Source organism: Puntigrus tetrazona, chromosome 11, assembly GCF_018831695.1.
Source record: "Puntigrus tetrazona isolate hp1 chromosome 11, ASM1883169v1, whole genome shotgun sequence".
Classification (NCBI taxonomy): Eukaryota; Metazoa; Chordata; class Actinopteri; order Cypriniformes; family Cyprinidae; genus Puntigrus; species Puntigrus tetrazona.
The window spans coordinates 4,077,976-4,104,015 of NC_056709.1; the positions used below are offsets into that span (position 1 = coordinate 4,077,976).

The 26,040-nt window shown below is 37.2% G+C and overlaps 1 protein-coding gene across 41 annotated transcripts in view; it reads left to right on the forward strand.

Moving 5' to 3' along the window:
- The window catches only part of adgrl2a (adhesion G protein-coupled receptor L2a), a 91,663-nt gene that overhangs the window by 17,047 nt on the left and 48,576 nt on the right, over positions 1-26,040 (forward strand). For all 41 annotated transcript variants that reach the window (XR_006252088.1, XR_006252089.1, XM_043252219.1 and 38 more), the window contains exons 2-3: positions 3,269-3,453; positions 23,219-23,432. Coding sequence is in view for 39 of the 41 variants with exons in the window: in XM_043252219.1 (XP_043108154.1) it covers positions 3,345-3,453; positions 23,219-23,432 (323 nt within the window). In the remaining 2 variants the exon portion in view is untranslated. The remainder of the gene's footprint in view (positions 1-3,268; positions 3,454-23,218; positions 23,433-26,040) is intronic.

A 26,040-nucleotide genomic window follows, 5' to 3' on the forward strand; every position in this document is an offset into this window, starting at 1 on the left:
TGACTCATGTGTGGCTGTGCATTAACTGGCCCACCCCTGGACCGCTGATTGATTTCCTCTAGCGTTTCTGCCTCGATGGGACACTGTCATCTGATCACTGACCTGATATTCTAGCGCAAATACTAAAACATCGAAAACAAACTCATCACAGGCCAGTTTTCATGTTGCTAATGGTGCGTAATGGGTCTGGAAGACTGGAGTGACATTTGCGTCCCTCATTCAAAAAAGAAAAAAAAAACAACACAACGCAAAATGTTACTAACACATTTTAATAGATATTTGTCTAAATGCCTTAAGAAAAAAGTATTTTTTGTTGCCTTTGCAAACAGTGCTTCCAAATATTTAATCTGAATGTTCAAAATATTTTATTTCTCAGTAACAGTATTGAAGTCTTAAGGTAGTGTCTATGTGTCAGCCCTGTTACTTGAATGTTTGTTCTTTTTTAAACATCTATTATATAAATAATAAAAATGTTGGCTGATTTCATGATCCTTTTTTTAAAGAAGCCATCTCTTTTTGAAGGCGTAAACCAACATAACAATTTTGCTTGTAGTTTGTTAACACTTAAGTCTGATGAAATGTTTAAAATGATACAAAACATGTACGTGAACTAAATGATATGTTTGTATGATTTGGCGTTTGTGAATGTTTAGCTTGTCAGCTTGTGTGCTTTGTCCCGATGCTGGTGTGTTCGAGTTCCATTGTGTGAATGCGTGTCCCTGTTTATGGGTCCATTTTTTATACACTTGTCATATTCTTTGACCATCAATCTCATGGCTCTTTTTGTAGTTCATTGAAAGCTTGGGGGTTAATTCAGAGGTCAAGCGAGACTTGCAAGCTGTCAATCTCACATTGTAAAGTTTGTAAACCCCCCTCCGCCCCCCTCGGCCTAGCCTCTTGTGCATTATTCCTGCACCCACCCCTTTGAATAGATGACTCCTCCTCTATTCTCCGGTGGGTCTCACTCCTGCTTGAGAGAAAGACGGCCGCATAATTACACATCTGCCCTTTGTTTCTCTGTTTTGGCATTAACATCTCAAACTGGCCTTTCAGCTCTGATTTGAACGGCTCTCTTCTCACCCAGAGAAGTGGAATGTTCTTTCAAAGTTCCTCTTTTTATATCACACAACTGTTTTGTTGGGGAACCCTGAGTGTTGCTGGTTTGTCGAAGCAGATGTACACAGCTGTGAAAAAGCCTTCTGGGTCTGGACCTCTTCATCGATCACAGCCCTTATATACTTTTTTGGTTTGTACGTAAGCTGCACAGTTCGGCGTAAAACGTCGGCGGGAGGGAGTGCTGGTATCAAACACCCTGGACCGGAATCCTTTGAAGATGAATGATTGCTGTCTTAATTTGTCATGATTAGAGTTTTTAATTTGATTTGCAAACACAAAACACACAGAACAGCGACAACAGGCCGTCCCGCTGTGCCGCGTCGGCGTTGGAACGGCAGTATTTGTTTGAAGCACTTAACAGGTGTTGATCGGCGGTCTTTGCTGCAGCTTAGGGAGATAAGGCCTCCTGCGGAGGGGAGAGACCTCAACACGTTTAATGAGGAGCGCGGGAGTCAGGCGGGCCGCCTTCGTCCACGGCTCCGCTTCTGGAGACTGATCAGCATGTTAACCGCTCACAGCGTGAGACGGAGATATGAAAGTACGGAGCTGTTGTCGTTGATTTAGTCGAACACCCCTTGACTATGTAGGGATCAACCCTCATCCTTTATGCATTTATTTTTCTTCACAGCTAACCTGCTGTGAGCCGCCACCGCACCGACTTCGCTAGTCATTTTTTTTCTTTCTTTTTTACCTCTGAAATACTCCGCACAGATGATTTTAGGGGGGAAAAGACAACTAAAAAACAGAACCTAAGTAGGCTGGGAGGCTCTGCTTTATTGTGCTTGTTTCACTAAAGCTAATGCTAATGGTGCTACTCTCTCCGTTTCAGTATTCACATTAAATGGAATGATTTCATCTGAAACAAACACCAAAAAATTATCTGTTTAATGTTGTGTAAACATTCATATATTTTGAAACATTCTATTAAAATTGTAGTCCTAAATAGTTAACACAAAATGTCATAATTTAAGATTTTTCAAGAATGCAGGCAACCAAACTGTTCTAATCACTGGTGACATCTATTGTCAGTTGTGAAAAAAAAAAAAAACCTGACATATCACAAATACATTGACAAAACGTCCATCTTTTAATTCTTCAAAATTCAGAAATTAATTTTTTTGGAGACCAACAAAAATAATATGCAATGAATTCATATTTTGCATGAAGGACAAACAAATAAATGAATTGATTGAATGAATGGATGGACAGATGGATGGATGGGTGGATGGGTGGATGGAACAAATTAATTAATTAATAAATGAAGTATAACACATCTACATTGTCACATAAAACAACAACATTTAAAGCCACATTCTTGACTCTTGAATTCTAATGATGATGCAGAAGGCTAACCTTTATGATTTTAAGACAACGCATTAGCATTTAGACATTCTTAGACATTCTGGTCATACAGAACTGCACTATTACAGTAAACCCCACTTCTTTATGTTGATGTAAACATACTCCTGATTTTCACATTTTCTCACCTCATAACTGTATATAGGACAATACAAGAAGCAAAAATTCCAATGCTTTCATTGATCAGACATGAGGAAATACCCTGTAATGTGATGAAGTATTAAAGGGCGTTGTGATATATTTAGTGTATCTTTAAGAAACCTAGGGGGGTGCACACACTGTTTTTAATGGGCTCCTAAGTGGCTCGTTACTGGAGTGACGATGTTTCCCATGAGGCCGTGAGTGTGTTTTACGGGAGGCTGGTGGAGGGTGTAAACATGCAGAAAAGGAAAACATTTAAAGGATACGATACTGTACATGACATAGTCCTCTTTGGCTGGAGAATATGCACCGGTAGCTTAAATGGGTGAAAAACCCGTTTCCTCTCAGAAGGGGATGGTAGCGGAACAGGTTTGGGAGAGGAGAGTCAGATAAACGGTAACGACGGGCTTTGAGGTAAATGGCTTGTTTGTAATGCGGGAGGTGCTGTTTCAGGTCTCAGTCACCTTCCAATAGAGGGTTTCTACTCCTGAGATGAATTCTGTGTGAATTTGCTCCTGGAAAAAAAAAAACAAAATCCTGTGGAGGAACTGAGGCGAACGAGACTGCAGCAGTTTAAAGGAGGAAGTTTTTATGCCTGAGGAGTTCTTCATCGACAGCCAAACACTGACAGTCCGCTGTGGTTTTCTTGCAGGCTCGGAGGTCAATGATGGTTATCTCTCAGAGTGACTTCACCGGATCGTTGTGACTACAGTGATTTCGACCCAGACATGTGGAAAGCGGAGAGTCCAGTCAGAGCCAGGATGGGATGTTCAGAATGGAAGTCTTTGGTCCTCTGCGGCCTGGTGTTCGTCTTGACGGTTGTACAGAGTTCTGACGGTAAGACTTTTTTCATCTCGAAATAACACACATCTTTCGTAAAATGGTTGAATTCATGCTGTTCTTCAGTTTACGGTGTTGTCTTTTTGTTGTATTGTTTTATGTGGTGGACTTTTGAAACAGACAACATTTCTGAGCACTCAGATAAATAATGGCTGTTTCCTTCGAGACAGATAGCCTGAGGTTCTCGGGAAGCTGTGTGCATTAACACAGGACTTGCCTTCGTTTTCTTTCTGGTTAAATTAAAAGCAAGACCATACAGTGTTTCTGAGTTTTCCCTCATCTCATCTACGTCTGTTTACTCTCATGTCCTGTTCTAACTATAGGCCTAAACCCTACAACTGCTCATTATAAACAATATCCTCAAGTAAACACGCCTCATTACACTCTGTCCCTGCCGTAATATCTTTTTAATGCATTTTTATAATTGAATTAAATGGGTTACTGCCATAGCCATGGCTGGAAGTTTTCGCTTGTGCAGAAACTTTGAAAGATTGATTGCTTGAGGGTTTGTTCCCTGTTTCTCTCGAGTATATCCTAGAAACTTCAGATCTCATCTTTCTGATTTCATTTCGTGGGCCGAACGCTGTCTATAAGTTCGGATGTAACTCATTTGTATTCCGTGCATCTTCTCAAACTGCATTTTCTGGTATTTTATGAAGCTGAAACGCAAAGCAGTGATGAAGTATTGTGGAGCCGTTTTATTGATAGTATGTCTGCCATTGAATGCCATGAAATGTGGCATTGTGCTCTTATAGAAATAAATCAGGGCTGTATATGCTGAATGCTATATTAGTCTGAGCTCCTAATGCTTATTTGATAATCAGAGCGATCTTACTGCTTTGCAAGGGTGAGTCATGTTATGATGACTTTAAAAGCTAAAATGTCACAACATTGTTGGATAGATGACTTGAAAACAATGTATTTAATATATAATATGCATAACGATACTTCAGAAACACTAAGAATGACCCACATTCTTGCATATTGATATGTCAAATTCTTTGTAGTTTTTCTTACTCCGCTGATAGATCTTTAGACAGCAGTCCTGAACATAATGCATGCGTTTAGCTATTCTCAACATAGAAATGCAAGTTAAATATCTAATTTGTTGACCAGGCATTTGTAATGTCTCGGTAAGGCTTTTTCAGAGAAATTTTTTAAGTGCATGGGATTACTTACTATAGAAGTCAACAGCACTCATGTCAACTCATTCATGTACAGTAATAGGGTGCAGGTTTATTTTCTGATAAATTAATGTTATTATCTACCAGCAATTACAGTTTTTCTTTGAACGCACTGTCACTGGATTATTTCACGATGGGGCTAAGTAGTTTTGAAAGAAAGCTTTGCTTTATATGTCTGGCCAATTTGCCGGTAAGGATTGTGAGTAATATGAGCCGTTCTTTTTTTAATTATGGAAAGGACTGAATAATATCCGTTCGTGTCCTGCTGCCTTGGGCTCATTCAGAACGAATAGCAGGGAACCGTGGCCTCGACCGGCGGCCACCCGCCTGTATTCATAAAAATACTTCATCTCCATCTTAATTCAAATCAGAACAGCTTCTGTGCGACTTCCAGACAGCCAAATCACACATCTCAGAATTAACAGCGTTCTTGGCGGCTATAGCCTTTTGACAAAACAGAATTAAAAGGTTGAACTTTTGCTTTACGAAGAGATAACTTTCACCTGCCTCCGTTATTAGGCAAATGCATAACCCAGTTTTCCGTCAAGTGAATAGTTTACTTTCTCAATGTTCTTTTGCTGTGGAACTCGATTGCAATCTTGACCTATGCTGCCTCCATTTCAGCTGTGGTTTTTAACTCATAACTGGATATTTGGTCAATCTTTTTAGATATTTAAAGGTCATGCCTATTGATTTTCGGATTTGAAACATGATATGCATAAATACGGGACTGTAGGTCAGTGATTTGCATGTCTCCAGAGCATATGAAAATGTAAAATCCTGCCATTTGGGATGAAAACTCTGACCATTAGTTAGAGCCCAACTGCACAATGGTCGAAATCTGCCAACACTTTTAATATATGTGTGATTACATTACATGTATTAAATTTATATGTAATTTACCAGATGCATGGCCTGAAAACACTGTATTTAATATATAATATGCATATACTATACTTCAATAACAATGTGACTGACCTACAGTCTTGCATATTAATAATAAAAATCTTTATCGTTTTTTTGCCTCTGCTGGAAGATCTTTAGAAAGCATACATTCCTGAACATAGTACATGCTTCTAGCTACACATGCTTAGTTTTGCTATTAAGTATTGTTGCATTTACACAAATTCATTATGGTTGAATTTTTAGGAAAAACAAATTATATAATCATTAAAGTCACAGAAAACTTGCTATAAAAATGACTCATACTATGGTATATAATTTAGGTTATATCACCCACCACAATCCTCCAACCCCTTGTTACAACCATCTCCCAAAGGTTAACACTCCTCCCTATGTAAGTGTAACCCAAATATCATATTTTCCATCTCAAATGGGCCCCTTATTTGGACAGCTGCTGTCCCTCTTGCCTTCAAACTCTGACTGAAATGAGCTGTCTGTCTATCTGTCTGAAACAAGCCGTCTGTCTTTCTGTCAGAAATGAGCCATCTGTCTCTCTGACTGAAATGAGCTGTCTATCTTGACTCTTTAAACACCTCGGTTGAATGTCTGCTGATTAACAGTAAAAATATGTCACATCGACGTCTAAAATGGCAGCTCTATATATAGCTGTGTGTGTGCGCGTGATTGTGTCAGTTCACAAATATAAATTTTGTGTTGCATCATGAGAAAGACAGGATAAACCCTACTGCTTACTTTAGGTTGGTCTGGTTGTCTTGGTTGTTTGTTTTTGTTTGTTGGGGGGGTGCTCATATCAAGGCCTGTCGAGTTGTTGTTTCTTACATTTTCTGTTACTGTTTTCGGGCTTTCTCCATCCCACATGTCTCTCTGTCTCATATTCTGTCCCTTTCTGTGTGTCTCTGGGCTGCTGGTCTCTCTGAACTCACACACAGACAGAATTAGAGCGGATCTTTCTGGTTTCTTTGATTGACAGGGTTGCGCATTTGTCTCCTCATGTGTCAAGCAAGTATTTTAGGGAAAAATATTTTTTAGCATGATTTTATGTGTTTTTCAGTGGAATGTGGATGAAGCAAGAATGAGTCTAACTGATATTTTTCTTTGGTATTAAGATCCATTATGTCAATGCTAAACCTGCTGAATAATAAAAAAAATGTGAGTAAAAAAAATTACAAGTAAATAAACTAACCTAAAGTAATTTGCTGGTTTTAGTTGATTACCACGCCTGACCAGTTAAGAAGTGCCCGAAACCTTCTTTTTAATCATCATAATAGACTAGCCTAACGAGCTCGGTCAGGCTTTCAGACCAACTTGGGCTGGTATCTTTTATTTTAGCAGGGAATGCTAATGTGCGAGATTCATCTCAGATTTGTTTCATACCGGAGGGTCTGATTAAATGACGTGGATCCTGCTGAGAAAATGCGCCATTCTCTTTAGAGACGGACAAGTGTGGACAAGTCTTTCACATGCCTCAAAATCCCATCTGTGCAGTTACACTTTGTAAGGAAACATTTAAACTAGCGAAACTGATTATCTTTGAGCGGCTAAAGCCAATTCCCCTCAGCCTCAGCCCTGTGGCTTTTTGTTCATATCGACGTTCCTTCAATATCAATATATCTGAATTCGCCCGCATTTAGCTACTTTATTAAGATCTTGGATCCAGATCTTGGATTCCTTTGTTTTGGGTTTTATTCCTCAGACTACACGGCTCTCTTTGTGTCTTTCTTCTTCTTGTCTCCTGCTTTTTGTTTTTCCTCTTACCCAGGGGTTTTCTATCAGACTGAGGGATCAGACTTCCCATAATGCTGAGCGGCCGGGGGGTCAATAAACCCGCATTCGTCTTCGCTGTCTTTCATCAGCCCTCCTCCTGATCTGTATGATAAGAAAAGAGAATAGCGGGTCGGGGGCAGACCGCTCAGCAAGGTGTGTCTGTTGTCCGATGGCCCCCTGCAGCCGAGCTCTTTAAATCCTCATTAGGATTTAACCGGGAGGAGACGCTGGTTTTAATGGATTAAGCCTAATAACAGCTGCCTCTTGATTGGTGGTTGTCATGCAAAAATCAAACTGGGCTAGTCGCACATTACTCATTTACTGTGTTTCCTGCGTGGTCTGGGTGATACAAAACATTGTGTTATTGGGTGTCTGTTAGTAATTTGTTTGTAGTGTAGCTTGCAGCATGGTTTTAGGATAATAGACTTCAGGGTGTGGGTGATCCGATGAGAAAGAGATTGAAACTCATTCGCGTCGCTAATTCATTTGCATTGTTTTGCATTTAGCTCTAATCAGCTGTGCAAGGCAGATTAACATCAGATGGACATTAGTTTTTAAAATACCCAAATTCTTCTTGTGGTATTCAGTTGGGGAACAACTGACTAAAAATGGCAACAATAGAAACTTAACTACATTTTTGAGCAATGCAATAGTAGCGCAGCTGTTTTCTGGGCTCTAACAGCTGGGTTGTAAAATATCTTTTTTTAAAGCTGGTAAAAGATTGTAATAATGTTATTGTAAACTACATTTAAAAACTTTTTTGCTCTGTTGTTTTTGTCAAAATATTACAAAGGTCATTTAAAGGAAACTAGGTGGGGAGTTTGACAGATTCCAGAATGATTTTTAAGTAAAAACAAATAAATAAAATGCATCATCGCGTTTGGTACTGATAATGTAGGTATAAATGTATAATACTCATTATTTTGTATATATATATATATATATATATATATATATATATATATATATATATATATATATATATATATATATATATATATATATGTATATATACTAATTTATTCAATTATTCAAAAAAGCAGAAGCTTTAGATTTTTTTTTCATAACGTTAAATGTATCTCATGTAGTGACATCTAATTTGTCTACTTTTATTCAAGTCAATTATAGTAAATTAGTTTGCCGCAAACAAATGTACTTTACAGGATATTTACATCAAGTAGAGGTAGAAGCAGATCCTTGACGCAACAGTAGCAATTACAATTATTTCAGTGAATATAAATTCAATACAATACAATTTTAATTCGTAGATATTGCTCACTTAAGCAGTTTCAGTGTAGCGAGTTACCTTTTGTTAGCGCTCACTAACTACTTTTTCAGGAGAAGCTTGACTGTAAGTTGAAGCCAAATTATTTGCAGCTTGGCAAGCCACAGTTTCAAAGCTGCTTCCTCAACACTGATGACATTACAGAGAAAGGCCTGCTCATTCAGGGACAGTTTCAGCTGAGAAGACAACTATGCATTGCTTAAATTGACAGTGATGAAGACCATCTCTTATTACAGGTTGCTGAGTGTTTGCAGGTTTTTAGCCTACATGAGTCTGTGCATGTTGTGTCTGTGTCTCTGGCTCTCTCTTATCTTGTTTGGTGTCAAGCTGGTTGGTGAAATGATGGGTACAGCAGCAGGAGGTCATAGCAGACCCACTGAAATCAGACCTTACACCTTATCTTCTTGTTTAAGCACATATCAAATCTAAACAGAATTGTGCTCAGGAATATTTACGATTTGGCTCTCTGGCGTTCGGGACGGGCTCTCTGTGCTGCGGTTGTTTAAGAGATCTTGAGGGGGTGATATCGTGAGGAGATACAGGCCCCTATTATAACCATCTTTGTTTCACTTCTGTTGTTTTTGTTTCGAGTCTGAAAGATTCGATCAGACTGATGGATGGAGCAGAGAGATGGGGTTGTGGATTCGCCTTTGAGACGTTCCAGTCTCGGAACTTTGAAAACAAAGATGAAAAGATGCATCACTGTTACTCATCTTCTTTCTTATGTTTTACTCCTGAATCTCTGATCATCATCACTGATCTAGATGACTAAAATCAAGATGGCGGTAGAGTGGCGACACCAATCACACAGACTGTTTGCTTTCTCGTGTTAACATGTTTACACTTACTGTAGCTGAAGAAAATTCACCTAAAAAAGAGAACTCTGTCACTGTAGTTTCATTTTTGAATCAGTCTAAAATGGTTTGACATGCTGTCCCCTGTAGAACACAAATGAAGACTAATGTTTTTGAAAGCATTCTTATTGATACACAATAATCACACTCAAGGATATGCGATAAATGAGTTAGGTTAAAACCAGTGCTGTCAAATGAACAATAGTGTACTGTGTATATTTATGTATATAGAAATGCATGCACACACACACACACACACACACACACACAATATATATATATATATATATATATATATATATATATATATATATATATATATATATATATATATATATATATATATAGAGAGAGAGAGAGAGAGAGAGAGAGATAGCAGACTAATTTATATATAATATAAATTATATGCAGATACATATAAATACATAAAGTACACACACACACATATTATGTAAATGAAAGCTTTTATTTTGGATGTGACTGATTGTAATTAATAGTTTTACAGCACTAGTGAAGAGTAATTTAAAAGCAATCAAAACATAGTGAGACTACAACATGTGTAACCGGGTTTATGTTAGTTTTCAGAATGTAAAGTCAATAATGGACTACCATTTTAAATAATCTAGACAGCATTGTTGTCATAATAGTTGACGTGACATGTGTACAAGCAAAATTTTCATTTTTGGGACAAACAATAAAATCAGCTAAATCAGGAGGGAATCTTTATTTTAAAATTGAGATTCACAAGACTATCTTAGCATTCCTCGGTTTCTTGCGATATAAATTAGGACAGTTCCCATTTGTGTGGCCGTCACAGCAGATGTTGCAGTCGTTCTTCAGAAGAGAGTGTATCAGTGATGTCATCTCAAAGATCGATGGCTAAAAATGTGCAGCAGATTCTGTTACTCACAGGGAGGTTTGTTCTCACTAGTCCTACTAAATGAACTGTATCCTGTTGTAGTTTAAAAAATGCTTTGAGGTAGACACCCAGACAAAGAAACATTCCCAAGAACAAGATTAATCTAAAGGTCGAAAAGCTGAGTTTTACTTTGTGCCATGGAATTGAGCCCTTTGCAGTAGGTTGACACTGATATTTGGGAGATTCTGGGAAATGAGTGCCTTTTGTGTTCCTTGTTATCAAATACATAAATAATAACTGTGACAATGAGTGGATGACCAGCTATTTTAAGTTTAAGGCAAGTTTATGTCAAACAAGTTTTATACACTAAGGCAATTCACTAGAGATTTCAGATGACTAAAAATAAGCATAAAAAATAGAGAAAAAAAGTTAATAAAAATAAAATAAATAAATTGACATCAAATTACATTTATTAAAACAAGTATTTTAGTGATGAACTAAACTCACATGCACAGGTTATCAACCCTGTTACATCAAAACTATCCTTTAATGAAGAAAAATAAATAAATAAAATATATATATATGATTTTATATGTATTCATTTAGTTTGTTTGTATAAGGCTTAAATAGATTTCTTTTCTCAGATATTTCACTGACCTTCGTGTGTGTGTTTGTGCAGTAATGTCCATTACAATGTAACACTCACACATTTATTAGACTTCACATATAATGCTGCATTTCTTCCTAAACACTCAAATGCCTGAATCACCGAAGTGACAACTTAAGACCAAGGATTTTAATGCAATGTTTTTACTAGCATTCATGATGCTGTGAGGTTATGTTTTGCTTTGTTTAAATCCTAAAATTGCTGCTCAAATCTCACTGCAGTGTTTGAAACAACGTCCTAGAAGAAACACCTTGAATCTGGTCTACAGCCACATGATTTATACACCTTTTCCTAAAATAATAATTATTGAATATGACATTTTAATGTGGAAAAACTCCCCAGTTTACACAGCATTCCACACTAGTGTGTATATAGTGCATTGGAAATAGCTCATGTTCAGTCTTTTGTTCAGTCAGTTTTCTTTTTTTTTTTTTTTTTTGCTGTAGCACCTCAAGCATTCAGGGCCATCTGCACCTCGTCTCTGCAGTCTGAGTGACTGACTACATTCTGATATTTTTCAGACAGCCTCAGACACGTTTTCAAACACACTCATCCTTTCAGCCGGACTACAGCGGGGGCTGTTATGTGCTGAAGTGTCTGGGTGCCTGTGATTGTACTGAAAAGCGGTCCAAAAGTTCAGAACCTCACATTCATACATTTAAAGTAATGTTGACTAAAGCCAATTCCCATGAACTTTGTAAAACAGAGACTATGGTGCTTTCTTGGGCCATTTAGACAGCAAACATGAGATATTGAGTTTGAAAGTGATCCTATTGCTCAACTTATATTGCTCGGCAGACAGTTTTTACTTTTTATCAACTATGTTCTATATATTTTGAGAGCAAGTTGATTAACAAATTTCCAAGACTTCCCAAGTCCAAAATACGACCACTACTGCTACTAATACCCCAATATTCCCAAGTTTTCTATGGCTTTAGAAAATTTGGGAATATTGGGAGATTAGCAGACAATATCAGAGTGGTTCAGTTGAGCCTTCTCCTAATATTTCACTTTGACCAACTTATAAAACACTGAAAATGAGACTCTCCTCTGATGTGACAGTAACTCAGTACTTGTGTGATGGGTTTCCTGCAGCAATAAGTATCAATGGTATCAGGAGAGCTGAACAAATATTACATTTCAGACATGTGACAAACAGTTTGGGCAAATAACCTGACTGCATGTTGAGTGCAACATCTTATGGCCCAGAAGTCCATACGGCAAAGAATTATAGCCTAGGTCAGAAAAGCAATACAGAACATATTTTGTCTTTTCTCACATTCATGTATTTACACATTTTAGCCTTGAAAGTCTTTTGGAGACATTTATTTTGAACCAGTGGAGATGTCTTGTGTTTCTAAAGCGCATTATGTGCACCTCAAGGACAAGAGTATTAAACTCCATGCAGGGTGCTTGAAGCCTTAACCCGATTTTAAATAATACAACAAAAATTGCTTAAAGTGCCCCTTTATTATTGGTTATAAAAGCTTCATGTTTTAGTTTTGGGAGTCTCAAACAACAGGTTGACATGCATGCAAGGTCAAAAAACACTTTAATTTTCTTATGAAATGTATTTATTTTTACCTTATTTGTTGAATGACTCAACGATTAATTTTTTTAAACCCCCCCCGGTGATTGGTCGATTTAATTTAAAGTAGTGTTCGTGAGATTTTAACGCTCCAAAAGTGGCACCTAGTGGCAAAGAATGAATTTGCTTTATCACCCAAAAAGTGGGTGGAAAATATACTAATTACACACTGCACTTTAAAATACAAAAACAAAACATTTTATTGGAGAATGATTAAAGATAGAGCATTGACTGCCTAATCCAAATGATCCTCTGTGATGGATGGATGCCAGACCGTTGCTATGAGGTTGCTAGGGTCTTGTAATTGTTTTTAACATGTCAGTTTCCGATGTGTTCTGGGTGGTTGCTGGTAGATACTATCCCATATCAAAAGAGCCTATCCCAACTCTTTATGGTATCCTGGAGCCTTCAGTCGATTGGTTTTTCCACTTTAAGGTTTGCTGTAATCCCAAACTCTTTATATAAATAAAACAAATAGCGATGCTTCACTTAGCAGACACAGCTAATTATTTTTCCATATGTATGGTTTCCGGAACTTTACTGCATTTTATTTTATATTTAATGGATCTCTAAGCCAGCATGGATGTGGTAACTGAGTTTTCCACTTGATTTTCAGTTATACTGGGCTGAGTGAAGAGTAGTCTTTAATATGGTACAATGTGGATTGTAATCTTGTTTGACTGGATGGAATAGGTTTATTAGGATATCAGATTGTCATGGAACATTAGCAGCATGTAACCCAAAAATAGAGTATTCGAACATGTCTCTGTAAACCAGGGTCTTTTTTCCTAGTGTAGTTAAATGAGAATTCGAACAAGGCACTAATTTCTGTCAGCGTGAGCGATTTAAAAGAAGCAGATAGATTCTGGGGTGAAATTATCTCCCCGTATATCTTACTAATGAATACCCATAGCTTGTGAAGTCAAAACCATACAGCACAAGTGTCATAAAGGCCTTTTTATTCCAGGTTGTCCTTGCATTTTTAGTGTCCCCTCGAGGGTTTTCAGATATGAAGCAGGGTGTGAAAGCCAGACGCTGGCAGTGCAGTTGATGCTTCGTCAATAGGCGACTATAAAGGAAGAATTCATGACCTTGATGTGGCCCATTGTGCTTAATTAAGTGTAAAGGTTGATTTACATGTGTGAGTCAGTGTGGAGGTTGTTGGTCTCGCTTGTGCCACTTAACAGCACTGAAAAACACAAAGACCTCGGAAATATGTTTAGTGGCTTCTTATCTAACGGCTGGACTGGACAGTCATTAAAATATTTTTGCAACTAGCATTTTTTTGTCATTGTAAAGGCATACGTGTATGGTCAAGATTGGTTGATAGCTAATTGAAGATTTTTTACATCAAAAGTTCAAAAGCAAATATCGACAGTATTAAAATTACAAGTTGTGTTTTGTCTTTATAATTAAACATTAGAAACTTACTGATTTTTTTAATAGAAAGGACAAAAACAGTTTCACGTCATTGACCAAATGCTTGCAGTTGTCAGTAGAATAGATGAGAAAAATAAATAAAAAAATCGGCCTGAGCTTAACATGTGCAGAGTTACTTAAAAAAGAAGGTTGGACCACATGCAAATAATGACAAGCTTGAAGCCAGTATTACAAAGACTTCCCTTAACAATGCAAGAACCAGCAGGATATGTTTTATAGTTCTACCCGAAGCTAAATGACATAGTGTTTTTTTTTTCTTTACCAGCATGTACCTATATCAAAGATCCTCCTGATAGCCCGCCTGCTGTTGCCATGGAAGAGAAGGATGCAGATGAATTGGGGCAAATGGTGGTGTTGAATACCAATGAGCCCAGGAGCCGATAGCTCACAAACATGTTTAACGCCTCTTTGCTAAACTACTGACACTGCCAGTTATTTTTTTGCGTTGTGTTTTTAATGGCCCAATGATGCATCAAGACAACAGAAGTGGCCAGTCAGAGTGGCCATGTTATGAAACAATGTATGCAGTCTCACTGAAGCTTGATTTCTGCATTAATACCAGGCTTACGTTTCCACTGTAGACATTTACCTAGTTAATAAAGTCACAATGCTAAGATTTTGCCACGGAATACCAAAGATGTTTATTCGGACCCACGCCGAGGGTTGCATCCTTATCGTAGCTTACCGAGCTTCATTTTTTTTCCACACAGATCTCATTCAGCCTGAGAGCATCTCCCCTGTTGAGGATATTTGCATTGCCCTGTTGTTCTCCCTCTGGTGAGACCTGACTTCTAAAGACAACATGCCCTTATAAAGGATATTGCGGGATTATGGAAACCGCTCTGTGGGAGGAAGAGTCGTCTCCTCATTGGCGTCTTTGCCTTCTGTAGATTTGTCTAGTATTTGGCTAGCAGGGAGCAAGAAAGCGACAAAAAACTGCAGGTATCAAGCTGCGTCTCCAGTGGCTGCAAGCTGATTCAGGGTATTATGGGTCCCTTTCCTCCTTTAAAACTCTCCCGGTAAGCAACGTCGTCAGCCGCGAGTGTGTAATAATACTGGCCGGCTTTGAAATGAGCAAGCTCATTTACAAACAGCTGTAGCCATCGACAGGACAAAGCACAGTTCAAACTACATTAACAGGGCTTGGCAAGCATGATGAGATCCGGAATCCTTTCGGTTCTCGGCGGGATGGCATGCCGTGTCAAGCTTGAATAACCATATTAAAACTCTTTGCTGCTGGCCCCAGTGGCTGTTCCCGGAAGACTCTGAAAGCAGTTTAGATCTCACCTCAACCTTATTGCAAATACCAAAACCACTGCATTCTATTATCATACGCGAAAAGCGCAGCGCATAAGGGACTCTTCCGTGGGCTGTTTTCTCGAGTCTGGTAATATTTCTTTATTAGGTGACACGGTGACATGACTCATCTGTTTGTCATCTGGCTCCTCGGCGGTCTGTACGAGGGAGCTTACAGCAGGCCGATGATGGTGATCTTTATCACTCGCGCTCTGTTCATTACCCCTCTGCAGTGACACCCCTATCCTGGCAGATGGTCACTTTCCGATTGATTTGCCACGTTGGGGAGATTAAAATATTATAGCTCCGAAGAGACCGGCCGCTGTCCTCGTCAAATTAGCATTTTTGCCTGGCTGTTGCTCACGGAATGGGTCAATGTCACCCCAAAGGTGATGACGGAATTAGAGTAGAATCATGGGAATTGGGCAGCAGAGATGCAGGAACTCCTGACTTACCGTCACAATGAAAGCTGATCCTGACGTTTCCGGTAAGGGTGCTAGGACCGCTAGCTGTGTTTACAGTGAGTGTAGCTTGTATATAAACACTTTTCTAAGATCACCACCACCACCGTCTTCATTTAAATTTTTTTTTTGCTTGGCTGCAGAGTGTGAAAAAATTGACCAATTTAAGAACACAAAGCTTCTAATATCTGGTTGAAACTGCAGTTGCTTAAACAAATAAACCAATCAGTAATTTGAGCAGTAATTTTACTAAGGCTAGCATCAGACTAACGTCTGTTTACCGGTGTTTTACAAATCAGTTTATACTATCAGGCATATGCTATGTGCTGTAATTAATATTCATTAATATTCATGTAATTAATATTCTGCTGGGGACCAACAAAATAAAGTATTAGAAGATATTAAGCAGTAAATGTACTAATACTTTAATGACTGGTAGTTAGGGATGGGCAAATAGATATTGCAGTAGTAATATATCGATACTCGCAAGCTACTTATTTGGTAGTGATGCTTTTGTGTACAGCCACAGACACACAGAGACACTTATTCACTTTAAATACTTTGCCTATAAGTGCAATAATTCTTTAAATTTGTCTTTACCCAAAAAATCAACATTATTTAAAAAAAAATCACATACTATTTAAGAAATAGTATTGGTATCACTATCAGTATCGGTATTGGTATTGTTTTGTAAATTATTAAATTATAAATGTTTAATATTGCCCACCCCTACTGGTTCAGGAATGGACTTCAGAGATTTATACCAAGTGGTGAAATGTTTGCAGAAATATTTACTTCACAAACTGTCTATAATTATACAGTTAGTAATTTTATTATTTGCATTTTATTATTGCAGAGATTAATTATTAGCATGGATATAGGAAGTACACTTCAAATGGCATGTTTTGAATGCAGTGTGATAAGATGCATTATCAAAACCTCTTTGCCCTGACATCGTACATAATCTTGTGTAATTAAAAACACATGTATCGGTTTTCCGCAATGAATCTCAGTGGCACAAAAGCACCTTGTATGTATAAAAACATTTACATGGTAACAGAGCTCGATGAGGTTAAATGGGAGGTGTATTTGAGCCCTGATTAAAAGGCTCTCTCACCAGTCGCACCCAGCAGATCTGTGGAGTCATGTACAGCAGTGCAACTGATAAGGCAGGGCTCTGAAAGGACTCCATTGTATGTCGACGTGGGGCCTGTTTGCTAGAGTTCAGAGTTGGCTACCTATCTACCTGAAAGGAATTGAAAAGCGACCCTTGTGGTGACTGACCAGAATGACTGATAAGCCTCAGGGGGAGATTATAGCGATTATGGCACTGCTGGAGAGGTTGCCATGACGATGAAATTGAGCATTCTCTTTAATATATTATTTACTGCCTCCGTTCCTGACCCACGTCATTTAATCAGGAGAGAGCAGGAGACCCATTCACTTTTAAAAGCATGGTTCGTGCGCAGGAAGTTCGCACACCTCTGGCTGTGTAATACAGATGTGAAAGAAAGGTACCAACATAAACTATAGATGAAACCAGCCCAACAGCCAGTCTGTACATCGCCGCAGGAAAGGCAGAGGAGGCGATCCATGGGCTAAAGTCAAAACTAACACTTTGGATCAATCAGAATTATTCTCTTAGGCACAAGGCATGCCAAAAAAGCAAAAATGTTTCGTCATGTGGAGACTACTATTAGATGAATGAAATACATTTTACGGCAATTTTGAAGTGAAGCGCTTCAAATCGTAAATGAATGAATAGTTGATTGAAGTTTCATTTGAATGAGCAAACTCATAATGTTGGGAGTGAAATGGCTGACCCATCGTTCGGTGGGCTCTGGTCACGTTACACAGGGCTGAACACGCAAAAGTCAAGTAGTTAGTGGACATCACTAAAGCTTCTATAGAGGAAACTTTGAGTTCTTGTCATTGAGGTGCAAATGTCTTTCAAATGGACTTTGTCCTTCCTGCTGTCTGACCACGACTGTTCATTGACCCTGACCGGCTAAAACCAGAACGGAAATTACACAAATGCTCAACTTTGAGACAAAAGAGACGGTGGATCCTTGGCTTTGTAGAGATAACAAAGGAAATTAAGCAAGAAATGAAGATCTGACTTCTAAATCTCTATGCAGCATAATATGTAAAAACCTTCTTTTTTTTCTCCCCTTGAAAGAATTATAATCCGTTTACAAACGCTATTGGGTGTACTAATCTAAATTACTTTCCTTTCTCCTGAGCAAAATGCCAAATTTGGTTTCTTTGGTGTTGTCACTGTGTTTTTCCACCCCTTAGTACAATGTCTCTTTATTTTCTAAATTTAAAAATAGAGGACCTTTTATGGTCATGGGCCTTATAATAATATTATTTTTAATAAAACTTAAATTAAAATATGAGAGGTGCTTGTCCATCCAAAACCCAAAGCAACAATGATAGGATGTTTATTTGGGTTGTTGTCGTTGGTTTCAGGGGTGTTGCTGCCTGTTCTAGACAATAATATAGTCTGATAATAAGCTATAAATATGTATTCATTTATTTAAAAGATTGTCATTCTTAATGAAATATAGTAGTTTAGATGTAGAATAACTTAGAATAACTCACAATCCTCTTTATTTGTGTAGTAGTGTTAAGTACAGCATTCAACAGGCCACACTTTAGTTTTTTATATATACACATCTTCTTATATTTTATATTGCATATAAATAATCTAAAATATAAACATAACATAATTTTCTGAAATATATACATGTATGTGTTTGTATTTAATGCATAATAAATTGTTTGACAGCACTATTAATAATGTGATTGTAAGGTTTATAAGAGGGATATAAAACAAGCTCATTCAGAAAATGGCATTAATATGCACTTCATAAGTACGAGCAATATGTAAACAAACAATATGCTAATAATATGAATTCCAGTTAATAGCAAAAATTGTTCCTTTAAAATGAAGCGTTACAGTAACTGAGCACTAGCATGTTTTCCCTGTAGTCATGGATATGCTATCTTACACTATTAATTTTTAAGTGCATCATGAAAGACAGATTTATTTACTAGATTTGAATGATCGTTGACCTTTAGACATTATCTGATGGTTTAATAGACTGTTTGTTGAGGGCGTTTGTCTTTGCATGTCAGGAGTAATGTGTCCTATATTTGCCCCACAAAAAAAAAATCATTAACGCTATTCATTAGTTAATCAAAGCCATTGCACAATAAATCATAATCATTATAAGCTTCAAATCTAAAGCAAGACGCTTTAAAATGAATGAAGATTAGAGTCAGACTGCAGCCACGACAGACAAAAAAAGGTTTTGAAGGCGTTTAGTTAACAAGCACTTTTTAAATGTTAAAATCCTGTTAAATAAAAAAATAAAATAAATTGGCAGCTGTGGTTGCAAGAAATTCACTGTAATATATATTTCATTAAGTGATATAATGTTAATGTTCCAGCCTACTTGAACTGCTTCGATCTGCTTTGTACTGCTTTGCCATTTTTACAGTATAGTGAAAAAAGCCCTCCGTACAGAAAGAAGTCTTTTCCCCTTAATTAAATTGGGAAGTCTGGCCCTTTTTTCTCTCTCTACTGTATAGATTTGACCGTGTCCTGAAATATCCGTCCATAACAGCGTGAGTCAGCAGTGACTCCAGGCCTAATCAATTGTCCTGCTTTTGAAAAGCTGTTTATGAAGCAGGCTCCAGCGGACTACATGATGCATGAACTGCGCTGGTGGGCGTTTCGGGGCTCTGGCAGCGGGAATGTGTTTTAATGTAATTCGCAGACACCGGAGAAGTATCGCGTGTTGTAAACTCCACATGCCAGGCCGCAGAAACACTTCGAAGTTTCTCATTATCGTCCCTTCCACGCCCTCGACATACTCTGGTTTTCCTGGTGTTCTGGTAAAATGAAAGAATGGAGTGTGGTTGAGAGGATCAAATCTGCTGCCATGTGGCGGAACCGCAGCTGGGGAAAATGGAGAATTTCAGCGGAGCCGATCGGATGAGGTGAAAAGGGGGTGGGTTTGGCTGTGCTATTCCTGTGTAGTTGGAGTCGGAAGGGAAAAGGAACGAGTGAGATAATGCAGCCCGGTCTGACGGACACCGCCGCAGCCCAATTGATCCGCTCAAACACCTTGTGACCTCGCGATCGAGTTGCATTAGAGTACAGTGGAATGTAGGCCAGGGGAAAGGGGCCGTGAATTTAAATGTTACAGCTAAAGACCGAGAAGACCTGAGCAAATAAATCATGATAACGTTTAATCTCATTATTCGTGTCAATTTACTTGAATGCTTCATGAGCTCTAACTGCAGCCAATCTATGACTAGTGCCTTTTGAAAAGATGTATGCATCCATAAGTAATGATTTCAAAATATGTTTATTATGCATTCATTTGATCAGCAAATAAAAGTACAAAATAACAGTGTAGTAAAACTGAATTTTTGTGAATAATTTTTACACTTCCCGGTTGTATATGGTTTTAAAATGTAATGCATTTCAATTTTTTTTGCTCCAATAATTTTTTATTAATGTTGAAAACAGCTGTGCTGCTCAAACAATATATTTTTCAATAGAAACCTACATAGAACACCTTTTAGTCTTTTTTATAATAATAAAATGAATAAAAACAATAACCACAACAACAAAAAAAATTATGAAACTTTTGAAATGTACTTGTAACTGTAGGGTAAAAAAAAAATAAATAAATAAATAAATAAATAAAATATATATATATATATATATATATATATATATATATATATATATATATATATATATATATATATATATATATAGATCACTTTGGATCAAAAAGTAAATGAAATAAAAAAACAACATACTTTTGGATGCTAGTTTTTACTCGTAACTTTGATATGGTAAATTCATTATGTTTTAATTATTTTAACAAAAATATGACATCAGCAATATAATATCAATATGTAATTAATAATAATAATAATAATAATAATAATAATAATAATAATAATAATTCTTTATCATTGTTTACAGATGCAAAGGAATATAGCAACTATTTTACTAGCGTGCTACATTGATTTTGCATGCAGTTCATCCAGTCCTAGGGCCGATTTGGAATTATCAGTTAGCATTTTATTGAGCTTTACCTTTCACTGGTGGTTTTACCGAGTCACAAACTGAATTGCATGTTGTTGAGCAGCGCACACTATAAAATGACATATTTGAAGCAGCAACACCTGTCATCAGTCAAAACTTGCTGCTGTGTTGCCTTTCTAATGGTCACAAGGAATGACTAGAGATTTGAAAAAAAAAAAAAAAAAAAAACAGCGATAAATCTTGGTTCAACAACCCGAGATTTGATTTCCACTGAATGGACTTTTTAAAGTCATTTGAATCCATTTTGCTGTCAGTGTCTTTGAGAACATCTCAGCATGTCAAACTCAGGGGGAAATGCTGTGGATAAAACGCACAGTGACTGCGTTCTGACTGAATAATTACAGGAGAAGCTTCTCAGCAGACAGATTATTTTCCTCTTCATTTGAAAACATGAATGAGAAAAAAAGTGCAGAGCCAAGATGTTGACTTTATAATTCCACTACCTGAATAAATCAATCGTACGGGCTGATTTTAGATGGATTTCTACTTAATGTGGTCAAATTTATACACATTGCAGAAGGAAATATAGATTAGCAGTCTTTCTCTCAGGTTATGAATCTTTGTAATACGAAATAGTATTTTAAACAAGACACATTTTAAAGCCATTTACAACCTAATGCAGCAAGCAAATCAAAAATGATGCTCCGCGAATCAAAGTGAACTTGTAGGGTAAGATTTTTTTTGCTTTGTTGTGACTCACATGCACAAATGGGATTTGGTGTGGTTTAGTTTTTTTAAATACACCTTCTGGGCAGATGGATAGATGTAATTTTCAGTCATAGCACATAATTGATTATTTTCTTGTACATATTTTCTGGTGCATCCGCGCTGCATTTTGCATGTGAGATTATTTCCTAAATATAGGGATATATTTAAGGTCAAGGCTTGTGATTGGCTGAATGTGTTTTATTTGTGTTTGACATTAGCGTGATGAGGGAAATGCCCTTTACATGCTGCTCTGAGCTCAGTACCAGATTTCACTCTCTGAGCAGACATTTGATGCTATTCACATTAGCAGAACACGGCACATGTATTGATTTTTTTATTTATTTATTTTTTTCTCCACTGACTGTATCTCTCTTGTTGTCTGGCCTTTCTCACCCTTCCATAAAATGAAAAAAAAAAAAAAAACTTCTGTCAGTACTTAATATCAGACTTTTTGCTTTGTTCATATTTATTTGTTTGTTTATTTTATTACTTTGTGGAATTATTTTTGGGATTTTTTTAATAAATAATGTCTTGCAAATCCTCATTATTGCTACAGGCTAGTGAATGACTTAAGGCCGTCGCCTTTTTTTGAAAATGTAAAAATAAATGCAATATCATATTGTGTCAATCACATTTACACACACTTGTGTCCATCATAAAAAAGGACGTTTTATGTATTTTTTGCATCCTTAGCAAGCATTTTGAAACTTTTGTATGTCATAAAAAATCGGACAAGGCTAGATTTTCAGTATTTTTGCATCTATAACAAGGATTTTGATAGGAAATTATGACAAATCCAAAAAAACAAACAATCAAACCAACAAAAAAACTCTTTGTGTGCAAGTAATTTCAAAGTTTCTGTGTGTAATGATTATTTAGGATAACGGATATGAAAAAATGTATTTTGAATATATTCAAAATATTCGCTGTTTGCTGTTGGTTTGACAAGCTTTAAAGTTACCCCTATAATGCAATTATTAAGCCTCATGATATTGTTTTGGGAGTCTCCTACAATAGGTTTACATGCATGCAAGGTAAAAAGAAAACACTTTTGTTTTCTCAAAATATGTGTTTAATATCAACATTTTCCAGTAATTCTGATTTGTTCTAAGCAGTTTTAAGATTCAGTCTCTCTGAGTCTACTCTGCTGTGATTTGTCAGATGGCCCAGTCTCCTCTTGATTGGTCTACCGCATACAGCATTCATCAGTAAAATGTTTATGGAAGGGGTCAGGTTGTTTGAGGCCGGCCAAAGTACAACATAGGCAGAATTTATGCAAATCTTTTAAAGAGAATTGAATTACTAAGGACTTGTTTGGGGATTCGAATTACTAAGGACTCATTTAGGCTGAGTCGATTCTTTATTTTGAGAGACAATTATTTTATTTATTGTGCACTTTTTGATTTACACCTTTGCAGATCATTTACATGCACGTTACAGCTACATTACACGCTGCATGAAAGGCAATATAGGAAATAGCATAACAGGGGCATTTTAAAATATCCTGACTCAAATTTCTTTCTCTTGATATTCTGCACCTCTCGACACTAGTTCGGTGGGACATATTTTTGGGCCTAAAGTCTCCCTCTGTCTTCCAGGTTTTAGCCGGGCAGCCATGCCATTCGGTCTGGTGAGGCGGGAACTGTCTTGCGAGGGTTATCCCATCGACCTACGCTGTCCAGGAAGTGATGTCATCATGATCGAGAGTGCCAATTACGGCCGGACCGACGACAAGATCTGCGACGCTGACCCCTTTCAGATGGAGAACATCAACTGTTATCTGCCCGATGCATTCAAGATCATGTCTCAAAGGCAAGTTCTTCCGTGCCAAGATCTGTCCTCCTTTTCTAAAACTCTCTCTTCAAAATGCGTCTTCTCTCTCATTTGCCCATCTTTGATTATACAGCGCATGAATGCAAGCATCTTCTGAGGCATACATGAAGAACAACCAAACCAAACAGATCTCAATGCGCTCACATCCGATCTTCTTTTGAGTTTAGACAGTGTGGTGCATCTGGAGGCTTGTGCTAAAAACAGGAAGTGATGTGTGAGCCGGGCTTTGATACGTATTGCCGCAGGAGTGGCGTACAGTTCCGCTCTGCTTATTATAAGAATGTCGTGATTCGTGGGGAAATAGGTTTGAAAATGTGGCGTCTCAATTAGTCCTTTCAGCTGCAGGCAATTAGGCGTCTCAAGTGGGTGCTAATCTGCACAGGAACTCTAGGCAGGGATTTGCCTCTGCAGGTCTGCACAAGTCCAGATGTGAAATTGCATTGTTGTGCACTTTTCATCTTGTTAGTTTTTCTGGTCAAATAATGAATCACCAGCGGCTTCACAATCTTTCATTGCTACAGTTGCATTAATAATAGATCACTATACTTAATAATAGAAGCTTTCACTCAACTCTACTTCATTTTTTTGCAAAAGAAACTTTCTTTTTTTTTATCATTGATTTATATGGGCTCAAATTAATTAATATAAACACCTCCTTCTGTGTCCCGTGGGTTTGTGTCGAAGTCTATTAACTTGTTTAATAATGTGTATTTATATGAGGGGTTGAGCAACCAGAGGCTCTTTCTGCTTTTTTTTTCTGTGTTGGTCTTCTCTTGGTTGTAAATATTATTATTATTATTATATTATTACAATTTATATATTGTTGAGAGCCAGAACCGTAGAGAAACCTGTAAGAAACTAAAAAAGAAAATAAATATTATACTACTATACTATATTATATTTCCATTCCATTTTCAGTTTGAAGTTAAAAAATAAAATTTTACAGTAATAATAATATTTTACAATATTACTTTTTATTACTGTAAATGAAATGATGTCTTGATGAGCATAAGTGATTTTGTTTTTCTAATTTTAAATAATTTTACTGGCTTTTAAACGTTATGCTTGTTCATTCATTCATCCATTCATTTATCAATCAATGAAGAAATAAAGAAAATCAACAAATAAAGATAAATATTTGTAGTCTGGATTTGAGCCTGCATCATCCACGTTAAACTGCGACTCAACAAGTGAGGAATGTGTGTGCTGCGCTACAGCTTTGATAATAAGCTTATTATTTAACTTACAAGCACAGCTGTGATTGAAATATTATGCAAGTTTTTGCCTCAGCCCCTTAGCAACACATTTGAAACAAAACTTTCTTTGCGTGAATTCTCCTGCTCCTGTCGTCCTTGCTTTGCTAAGTACCCTGCTTTGGGGAACATGAGGGAATGGCTGCAGCGCTGTACAGGGGAAATTTGTTCTGTATTCACACCATTAATATCCGTGACAGAGGCGTCCGCATGGCTCTCAGAAGACCAGCGCTAGCACACACAACTAGGTTCGGCACTCCCACTGTACATATGGTATTAGCGAATACTTCAAGCATTGCAGATTAAGCTTTCATAAGTCACCGTAAATACAAGCTTCTGAAAACAACAGCTACACCTGTTTAAGAATTCAGAGCATTGGGAGTTTCGCTGGCCTGGTAATAAAGTCTTAAATAATGCCCATGATTCCTGATTTAATTAGATATGTGAGGTTTGGGCTGCCTGACGCTACGGATAGAGGAAGTGAGGTTTAATTCAGAAATCCTGTAATCTTTTGATTAAAAGTACTGCTAGCGATTTCTGATTTCATTTCTCACTTGTCAGATTTGGTTTGTTGTGTTTTGGTTTGAAGATCCATCTACTTGAACTGAAGATCCAGATAACGCATGCTGGTATTTATTTTTTATATATTTTATTTTTTATGATCTAAGTAAATGAGTACTTTGTCTGTCATAACACTGCATTCGTTCAGAAAATAGATTGGTTTAATATGCATAGTATTTGATTCATATTCAGATGCGTTATTGAAAATGAAGCAGTTCTTTTTTTTCTTTTACTTTGATAGTGTTACTGTGATAAATACAAAATGTATGCACCATCGTAGAATGTGTTATGTATGATATAATTTACATTATGTTTTTTATAGATCAGTCAAGAACTGTATTACTGAGATCAACAATCAATGCGGCCCCCTGTCAACAATCTTTTAGCAACAGAATTTGACTGATAAAACAGTGTCAAGTTTAACTTGCTCTATAAGCTTCTTAACTAAAGCCAAAGAATAGAGATAGATATATTGATTGTTTTTCCTGTGGGAATTTTTGTAGTCCAGATTTCCTGACTAAAACACTTCCTTAAACTTACCACAGTAATGTTTTTTTTTTTCTGTAATGAGTAGAATTTTGACTGTAAATGTTGTGATATCCGAGTGTTCAGAGTTTAGGAGAGAGATCTGTCTAATGAGGGGCGTCTTGTGAAAGCGCCTGACGTGTGACTGTAGTGTGAAGAGCAAACACCAACTGTCAGCTAACAGGAACATCATGAGAATTTAGCATACAGTAGCCCCAAACTGTATTTGGACGGTTTACACACATATT